The sequence below is a fragment of the Dermacentor albipictus genome, chromosome 2, assembly GCF_038994185.2.
Source record: "Dermacentor albipictus isolate Rhodes 1998 colony chromosome 2, USDA_Dalb.pri_finalv2, whole genome shotgun sequence".
NCBI classification, from domain to species: domain Eukaryota; kingdom Metazoa; phylum Arthropoda; class Arachnida; order Ixodida; family Ixodidae; genus Dermacentor; species Dermacentor albipictus.
In genome coordinates this window covers 45,574,557-45,584,254 of record NC_091822.1, presented here as the reverse complement: position 1 = coordinate 45,584,254, position 9,698 = coordinate 45,574,557, and the positions used below count along the sequence as shown (strand labels likewise).

Genomic DNA, 9,698 nt, shown 5'->3' with positions numbered 1-9,698 from the left:
CGGTTTGTGTTTCCTACAATTTGCGAAATCGCCGCTGACATGTAAGTGTAAACAGCACAGAGTGTACTGGTCTGATGCATCACCCTTGTATGAGGCGTTTCATTCAGCAGTTTGTGGCTAAAAACTTCTTGCCGCGCTGGTGGTTTGAGCAATATGAAATGGGTCATCTCCATCCGCCTAGACTCAAGAGTTAGTAATGGACATAGTGCGTCATTCTCCTCCGTCTCATTTCCGATTCGGCTCTAGTGATTACGCCAGCCGTCGGGAGAAATTTTTGTCTTTGGGTGCTGACGGCAGGTGACGTAACCTTTGTAATATGGTGAGGGCGGCGTCGTTGATGTATGTATTTATAGCTTTTGGCAGCTGAGCAAGACTTCATGAATTGCTCCCTTAGAATAAAAAAAGAGAAAAAGAAGGTACATACACCAGTCATAAAGTGCTTTGTAAAAGACTATACATTTAAACAGTTCAATAATGTTCTTGTTTTACTCCAATTGTTCCAGTTCCAAGTCATGAAAAAGGACGCAGACCCCACCATGTTTTTTAGATACTATAGAATGACACCACCCAAGTTCAACGAACTGCACAAACTGGTGAAAAGGGACTTGGTGAAGTCGTTCTTGTGTCACGAACCTTTGTGTTCTGAAGAGAGGCTGGCCATCACCCTCAGGTACATCATCGATTGCAATATGACTAATGCTTTCACATACTAGGGCTCTTCGATTTACAATCTCGGACTCGCCGCGGAATGTTTGCGGGTAGTCCTAGGATTTCCCACGCCACAGGAATATATGTTAAAAACGAATGCTAGACTGCTTCTCAGGGAGTCGACGGTGAGTCCGAGTCTGTAAATCGAAGAGCCCCACTGTTTCACCTCATTGATTGAGCGTTTTTCTATGTGCGCAGGTACCTCTCCTCAGGGAGTGCAGTCAAGCAGATTGCAATGAATTTCAGAGTTGCGCCATCAACATGTCATGTCGTCATTCACCACACCTGCAAAGTTCTCTGGCGGCACTTACAGTCGCTGTACCTACCTGTGAGTATGGCTGGCCTTATTTTTGTTTATACTCTTTTTTGTGAAGCGAATCACGGGCGTAACAGGTATTAAGAGCGTTAAATACTCAGAAGTGAAGTTATTTATGTTTAAGCGATGTCATGCATTGCAACCTGTTCAAAATGCACTGCTTTCTTGTTTGTGTAACCTAGGAGCCAGGACTTGCCCAATGGCAAAACATCGCTGAGAAATTCAGCAGGCGCTGGAATTTCCCCAATTGCATCGGGGCAGTCGATGGCAAGCACATCCAAATTAAGGCGCCACCAAACTCTGGCAGCAAATATTTTAACTACAAGGTATAGTATTCAAAGTATTTTTTTTTTTGCAACGAACTGGTCTGTGCTGTTTCTAATAACGTGAATAACTTTTTACATACTCCAGAGCACATTCTCTATCGTGTTGATGGCGATTGTTGACGCCAGCTACCGCTTCATCATGCTCGACGTTGGGGCTGCAGGCCGGCACAGTGACGGGGGAGTGTTCAAGGCAAGTTCATTCGGAAGGCAGCTTGGAAATGAAGACCTGAACCTCCCAGTACCAGCACGTCTCCCAAACAGCAACAACGTTGCACCTCACGTGTTTGTTGGGGACGAGGCATTCCAGCTTCGACCTGATTTGCTGCGCCCGTACCCAGGAAAACACCTGACGCCGACCCAGAGGGTCTTCAACTACAGGCTGAGCAGAGCAAGGTATGGGGAGGGGGTTTCCGGCAAGCCTCCATTCGCCATAGGAAGACAACTTGTGCTTCGCTAAGCACGGATTACACAAGCATACTGAAGTTTGCCTGTGTTCTTTACTTTCTCTGTATTATTATACTCTGTATTATTCGCACTTTGGTGAACTTCACGTCCCAGTGGGGTTAAAAGAGGAAAGGGTACTAGTCGGAGAAAACAGAGCAACGCAGATATGACATTTACTTGCATTTTAAGCACCCATGCAGGTCTGCGGTGAGTCAAACCAGATGTCTACAGCAACTTTTTGCTGTGCAAAGAAGTTATTCCAACTGAATTTAAAACATGGTTGCTTGTCAGCAGATTGTTCCTAGCTTTATTTTTAGGAACACTGGAGTTCTTTTTTTTAACATATGCCTTAAAGGCTTTGGCAGCATTTGAACAATCTTTTATTATTGCGCGAAGTGTATTTTTTCCAGGCGCATCGTCGAAAATGCTTTTGGCATTCTGGCTGCACGATGGTGAGTTATACTTGGCCGCATCAACCTACTGCCCGACAATGCAACTTATGTTGTCCTGGCGTGCTGTGTGCTCCACAACTTTCTGTGTGCGGCAAGTGAGGCAACGTACTGTCCGCCAGGCTATGCAGCCGTGGTGGACGACTATGGCAACATTGTTCCAGCTCAATGGAGGACTGAAATCCAGAGGAGAGACTTGCTTGACTTGGAAGCAACACCGTCAAGGAACTATAGTGCGAGTGCTGCGGCAACAAGAAACATCTTCGCGCAGTACTTCATGAATGAAGGTGCTGTGACGTGGCAGTGGGCGCATACTGGCCTCCCGCCACCTCCAAAAACTTAGGCACAACACCTGTATGCATGAGGTTTTTATTGAGGTTCTTCGAACGTGTATTTCTTTAAAAAATCTAAGAGTTCAAGTTCCATTTGTGACTTTAGCCTTTTAGGGCAAGAGCGAAACTTTTCTGCCAACAGCTGTCCGTACAAGGCTCCTTTGTCGCTGTTAGCGACTATTTGGGCGTCAACTCTGTCCAGTTCTTGTTCCCACGTACCCCTGTTTGCCTTCTGGGCTCGCCTCCTCCTCGGAGGTTCTGATACAAGTTTTATGGAGCTGGAGTGTAATGCTGCTGTGTCGTCACTATTCGACGTCTTTGCCTCAACACTACTTTCTTCTACGAAGCTTGTAGGGGCAATGCAAATCTCGTCCTCCTGTTGTTCCTGCGCTCCTGGACAAAAGAAAAAGCCAAAGGAGCGTAAACATCCTCAGCACTGACTCTAATGATTAATAACTCCAGCCGTAACTTTTACCTCCAGTGTTGTACAATCTCTCGAACACTTCCTCAGCGGTTTCAGTCGCAGCCGGCTGAGAAATGTTGGATATGGTACTGAAAAAATACAACCACCTTTATAAGAAGCGTGTCGACTGTAGATCGGTGTTTTATGGCATAGAAGAGAGGGCCCTGTGTGTGTGCGTGTGTGTGTGTGAGCGTGTGTGTGAGCGTGCGCGCGAGTACAGACTTTCCTTATTTTAATTTTTCCCATGTTATTATTATTATTGTGGATTGTTTGAGGTGAAAAGGGATCCATTGGGAGCACCTTCATTGTAATTTTGTAATCCTGTATTTTCCCCGTCTAATATTTGTGTATTCGTTTTTTTCCATATTTCAGTTCAGTGATGGCCCAGTACCTGTAGGAGGCTTACATATGTATAAATAAAATAAGTAATGGCACATATGGAAATGTGAGCCATCTGTTTTCATTTGCATTAGCTTGCATACTACCGGTTTGACACAAGCAACTAGCTCGCACGTGCATGATGAAGTACCAGTTGCTTTCATGTATTGTAGAATTCTAACTTTAAATGAGCCAGGTTGCTTCACCTGTGCAATAACTTTTACACTTAAACAAAACAATTCATTTGCTTGCATGCCAACCTGAAACGACCAAGTCAAACAACTAGAAGGCACTCACCTGGCCACTTCCGCCTGATCTTTTAAGAACTTCAGCAAGGTGAAATAAGGCCAGCTCACGCTTGCATCATTGATTCCCTTCGCGTCACTTGCAGCTGAGCCACTCGGGGCGCCGTGTTTGTGCACCCGGTACTTTTTCGTGAATGTATCCCGCAGGCTCTTCCACCTAGCCTGTAGATTTTTTTCTGGAAATACAGCAAAATTATTAGCTCACAGCTACCTTCGCGTGCCAGCAACAAGCAAGGGAGCAGCATCAATTTGAATGCTATCACCTGACTACTATCACCTGAATACTATTTCAATGCTATCACACTCCTCTGTCCTTGGCTTGCCGCGGCGAACCATATAGGTGTGCACAAAAAGTATTAACGTAGCTAACGGTTACGCGCCCTATAGTGGGCCGAAACTGCTGCGCCCGAACACATTCGCGCGCCCAACATCGCCGCACATACAGCTCAGCCCCTTGTAGCGGTTGCAATCTTTCCTGTAGATAATCGTTGCATCGTCGCGCGATTGCATGGGGTCGCTGTTCATTCACTGATTACGAGAGGTAACAACCTTCGTTCGCTCGAGAGAACACGCAACTGGCGTACGGGCACCACCACAGTAACATGCAGGGCGCGCGGCCGTTGGAGTTGAATGTATTTTGACCACGGCGAGCTATGATGAAAAGTGGGTACTTTGAATGGGTGACACTCCCTTCTTAGCGAGAGCGACATAGTTGCAGAAAGCCCACCCTGCATGCGGAAACATAGAGGCACTAATATTTGTAAACATACCTTGCAGGTCGCATCCTATTTCGGCGGCAACTTCTTCCCACGCCTGAGCCTTCTTCCTTTGATCTTTGTAGTCATAGCGACTGCAGTCCCACAGGATGGCACGCTTCTGAACAGCCGAAATTAACTTCTCGTTAAATTCCAGCCGCGCCGCTTTGGATTCCATGAATGCGAAAAGCGGGAGACCGGCGTGAACGATAGAGCGGGATCGGAATGCACGGACAAGCGGCGAAGCGTATACGGAAGTCGTTTCGGATAGTGAGACCTGATTGGCTCGCTTTGGGACGCCGCTCGTTTGCCGCTTCCGGTATCGTCGCCGCCCGACGAACTTTTCTGCGCCAGCTAGATCGGCAGCGAACGACGATTTCTCCGCCGCCGCGCGTCCCGCGTACGCCGCCGGGTGTCGAACGCCGACTATTCGTCGCATATTCGCTCCATGTATTCTGGCCTTCGCAGTATCCTGCTCCTCCCCTTTCCGCTTCATGGTTCCGCATCACCCTCGTCCTCCGCTTTCATCCTCGCTCTCTCTTCAATATCGCAGTCTTTCATCTCACCACTGCGCCCCGCTTTCGCTTTCATTCTTCGATGTGCTCATTCGCTCGGTTACGAGGGACGATGATGGTGCCCGCGACGGCAAGGGGCACCTAAGAGCTGCTCTCTAGAATTCGCTTAAGTACAGACTGGATACACTTGCCTAGAGCGGTTTGGTGGTTGGCTTCCGACTGCGCCCGCGTGCGTAGCTACTTCCTCGCCGCATCGGCTTGGTTTCAGGTGTGCTCAAGTAAAACTCTTGCTTGGGCTAGTTGGTTCATTCTTGAATGAGTAAAGGCAAGGCGCAACAAGCCCAAACAACTACCCAACCAACTAGCCCAAGCAAGAGTTTTAATTGAGCATATTTCTTCTACATCGAGCCCTTTTTTTCAACAAAGCTTTCCCACCGATCCTGCCATTTTATGCGTTAACCTGATCGCCGTCTCAGTTTCCAGTGACGCCGGTCCTGTCGTTTGTGTCGTTCTTCAGTCCTGGTCTTTTGCGCCTTGCATTCACTCGTTCCACGTATGTTTCGCCTATAGCCCATGGTCCCAGCAAGCGACATGACCATGTCTGGTCACATTGCAGTGTCACCCTGTTCTACATAAAACCCTAAACAATGTGTTCGTAAGTACCAATCAGAACTTTGACGGCTTATAGCTGAGTTGTAAAAAATCGAACATGGCCATGAAAGCATAACGACGACTGTGAATGCCCATTACCATTTCAGCACAACCTAAACTAACTTAATTTTTGAAAAATCGACAATAGGTAATTTATGCTAAGAGAATGCCTGCAGCAAGCCTGTCATGTGTATTACTATATGTGTAGTAGACCGAGGGATTTCGTCTTTCAGGTGAGTGAAAGTGATGTGCGAGGAAGCATATCCTTTTGCATATGCGGTTTTTTCTCGCCGGTACTTGGGATGGTATAAAATCGGAGCTTCGTCAATTGCTATTCATATTTGTTGATCCCTTTTGTTGCTAAGTTCGAGCACTTGCTCTTTCATGTGCAGAATTATTAAACGGTACACGTGCGTTCTCTGTGAGAAGCCCATCGTGCTTTTAGTAAATGGTCTCATGAGCTTTCAGGATATCAGCGCGCGCTTTCTGCATGAACAGCAACATGGTACTATCGCAATTTTGCTTAAGTTTGGATGGGAATTGTTCTTAAATTCTCTACGCAATGAGAGAGCCTAATTACAGTGGTTAAGTGGTATGAAGAGCTAGAGCGCAATCTAAACTGTGATTTGCGAGCTCATTCTATGCGCTCAGACTGCGATTATGCTGTGCAAGCGTTATGGTTGCGTCGGCGATGTGACCGCTGGGGCTGCACCATCTCGAATGGTATGATAATGAATTCACTAACTAGTGTGGCTATCTACGAGTATTTACAAACAGACGATGCACTCACGTTCCCAGGGAAATGAAGCTTTATTTTCCTAATAGCAACTACAAAAATTACATTTGCCTTGACCCGGGGTGCAGGGAAACAGAACAGGCTGTTTCTTCTTTGTTTGTAAAGGACGAGCTGTAATCGATGTTTTTGGAATGTCTTCGCAATGTTTTGTGCGTACCGGTTGAAGTTTGAAGCGAGGAAAGTACTCGAAAAGCGGCAAGTGAGGGAGTATATTATCCTAAAATCGGAATAGTTGGCCGATTTCGAAAATGGGTGTGGTGGAGGGATTGCAGTCACGTTATCATCGTTCATCGCTCTTCATGCTGGCATAATAAAGAGAGCCAGTGAAAAATCTAAACCTACGATCTTGAGATAGATAGATAGATAGATAGATAGATAGATAGATAGATAGATAGATAGATAGATAGATAGATAGATAGATAGATAGATAGATAGATAGATAGATAGATAGACAGACAGACAGAAAGACAGACAGACAGACAGACAGACAGACAGATAGATAGATAGATAGATAGATAGATAGATAGATAGATAGATAGATAGATAGATAGATAGATAGATAGATAGATAGATAGATAGATAGATAGATAGATAGATAGATAGATAGATAGATAGATAGATAGATAGATAGATAGATAGATAGATAGATAGATAGATAGATAGATAGATAGATAGATAGATAGATAGATAGATGTTGCTACAGCTGCCGTCTTGCTATTAACAGGAATTTCGTGTGACGGACATCCTTCCTAAGCTTTATTTTAGTACTGACGGTCAGCGCTCTTCATAGGATTACAGAACGTACTGTGGGGTGGCTTCGGCAACGTTTTTTGATTTCCGCAGCGAATGCAGTCCAGGAACTGAGCACACCGCCTTTTGCGTAGTAGTCGTTGCAGTACACATTGATTCTGCATGGTTACGCACTACTTGAGTGCGTGTCCTCAGGCAGAGGGCTTCGAGATCGCCTTCGAAATGAACATCACAGACAGAGAAGCTAGTTTTCGCGATGGCAGGAAAAATGTGTTGCGATTATAAGTAGATGTTCTGTTCACTGTCTAAATTTTAACTGAAACATGAGAAGAATAGAAAATCTAGTCACACCTACTTTTACATGTAAACACATTAGAGAGTGGCGCTGTATCACTTTGTGCTCGCTTACTAAGCAAGTATATCCGGCATAGACTCGAAAACAGTTGAAGCGCATATTTTTTTCTGAAATCGGTTCATACTACTGACTGTAACGTGACGTGTAAGTCAAAAGATTTTATTCAAATACCAAGGTTAGTGGCTGAAAGCAGCATCTCCGTGTACGTGTAGAAGGCAACTCTATTTCAGTAGCGATCCCTGGGGGATGGAGTGTCCATGGGACATTCAAATCGTTTTTGATAGTGTCGCGTGGCCGTCGCTTTATGAAGAAAGAGGCGCAAGGAGAGCATCGCCTTCGGCGAAAGGAATGCCCAAGGAGTGCATCTGGACAAGCTAGAAGAGTACGACAAGTGTCTTATGAATGCGGTCGGTCATAGTTCTGGCAGACAAACCGTTCATGACGCCTGTGACGAACGGAGACCTGTGCGCCTATGAAATGATCGATCATGCTTCGCCCCGCTGGTTATGAGCTTGCGTTTGTCGGCGCGGATGATCTTCTTCTAGCAGGCATGATATAGCAACGCTATGCAAAGCACTTCTGTCACGCAGGCGTTTCAAGACAGCAAGGCTCGCTACCTGTAGCTGCAGAAAGCTGCCATCCCATACAATATGTGCTTTTCCCGCATTCGAGGTGTTTAGAGCCGCACCGCGACGGCCACGACGCTCAAATTTGACGCATACTTGGGGGAAATGTTGTTCCCAATGAAGCCATTTTCGCTGCTAACGCACCAGCAGCTTAGAATTTCGTGAATTTGAGCGGATCGGCAGCCACGGAGCCACGATTCCTCTACTCTAGTCCATAGAATACATTGCGCCCCGTCCAAAGCCCAGTAAGCAGAAAAGCTTTCCGAGAATTATTCCGAGACTTTTATGCCGCTTTAGTTCACCGCCACACACACCCGGCCAACGAAAGGTAATGTATTGTCTCCGTTAAGTAGGCGAACTGCCGAACCTTCGCAGAGTACAGGGGTTTGACGGTAGTGAAGACAAAACTGTTAAGTGGTGATAATATTTTTTTCTGCTAGTCAGTGGTTGCGTGTACTTTCGGTAGAAAAGCTTTCTCGCACATGCGCGGAATATTTTTGCAAATGATCCATTGGCTTACGTGAGCACTAGAAAGACAAAAAAAAAAAAGAAATCAATTCTAGCTGCTGGGGAGCCCACCATAAAGGCGCGCGTTCACATTTGGAGAAAAAACAAAATTGGTAGGTGACCCCAATCATTGACTTAGGTATATCTTAGTGGCCCTAGCACCTCAGCTGTCGTGTTTTTAGGTTAATTTTAGGCGAACGCAACGCACGAACGGAACCGCCGAAGCGAGCGACGCCGCCTGCCCATGTGAGCGTTGGGCTGTTCGGCTAACAGGCCAACCTCTGCCTGTTCTTCTTTCTCTTGAATTTAAGCTGGTTTGTTTGGCTCCCGGCGTATTCTTGCGTTCCTGGTGCACTTCGGCACGGCATCACTGTTATATTCCACTACGGAAAGGTGACAAACTTTGTCAGTTGTTGAGAAAACTGAAACGCATTTCAAGCAATTAGACTTACGACACGGAACCTAACGTTCCGAGACAGCAAAAAAAGAGCTTAGCCATCCTGGTGCAGTTACTTTTACTGAATAACTAATACTGGCTGATTTTTGCGACGCTTTCTGTGAGTCCCACATTATTGCGACTAATTTCGGTAGTTTTTGTGCGCGCTCGCCGCGCCTGCTTTTTTTATGCAGTTAGTGAAAAGGAGCTGGGCCGTGGTGGCAAAGTTAGTTTGGCGTGCATTCAGTCTTAGCGGGAGAAGTTTGTGACACTTGTTATGGCCCGCCAACAACATCCTTCAGTACGCACGCTTGTCAAAAACGCGACTAGCTATTACGAAGAGCGGCAACGCTCCCGAGTGTGTTGTTTACGCCGGCAGAACACGCAAGCGATAACGCCGATGAGCTGGAAAGCCGGAAACTCGTAAATTATTTCTGAACGACTGAAAACAGGCTTTGCAGCCACGCATTTGTCTTGAGTGCGAGTAGAAGGAATTCTGCGAGCGTCGGGTTGAGCGCCTGTGTAGTGGTCACCTCTGTGTATGCGTAGCGTACTAACGCGTCGGTTGTAGCCAAGTTCTTTTCAA

General features: G+C 46.2%; 1 protein-coding gene across 1 annotated transcript; it reads right to left on the bottom strand.

Annotated features, from left to right (window-relative positions):
* Positions 1 to 2,591: 2,591 nt before the first annotated feature.
* LOC135917390 (transcription factor Adf-1-like) lies at positions 2,592 to 4,870 on the bottom strand. Its single transcript, XM_070532853.1, has 4 exons — positions 4,492 to 4,870; positions 3,714 to 3,897; positions 3,051 to 3,127; positions 2,592 to 2,968 (listed from the first exon to the last, which is right to left on the bottom strand). Exons 1-4 carry the CDS (start codon positions 4,652 to 4,654, stop codon positions 2,613 to 2,615), a joined length of 780 nt encoding a protein of 259 aa, XP_070388954.1. The 5' UTR covers positions 4,655 to 4,870; the 3' UTR covers positions 2,592 to 2,612.
* Positions 4,871 to 9,698: the final 4,828 nt, after the last annotated feature.

What these genes read in the sequence shown, in the direction of transcription:
- LOC135917390 (XM_070532853.1), bottom strand. Translation starts at nt 4,654, where the DNA reads ATGGAATCCAAAGCGGCGCGGCTGGAATTTAACGAGAAGTTAATTTCG. An exon ending in AATAGGATGCGACCTGCAAG is followed by an intron (nt 3,898 to 4,491) that starts GTATGTTTACAA and finishes CTGTATTTCCAG; the next exon opens with AAAAAAATCTACAGGCTAGG. An exon ending in GAGATTGTACAACACTGGAG is followed by an intron (nt 2,969 to 3,050) that starts GTAAAAGTTACG and finishes TCTTTTGTCCAG; the next exon opens with GAGCGCAGGAACAACAGGAG.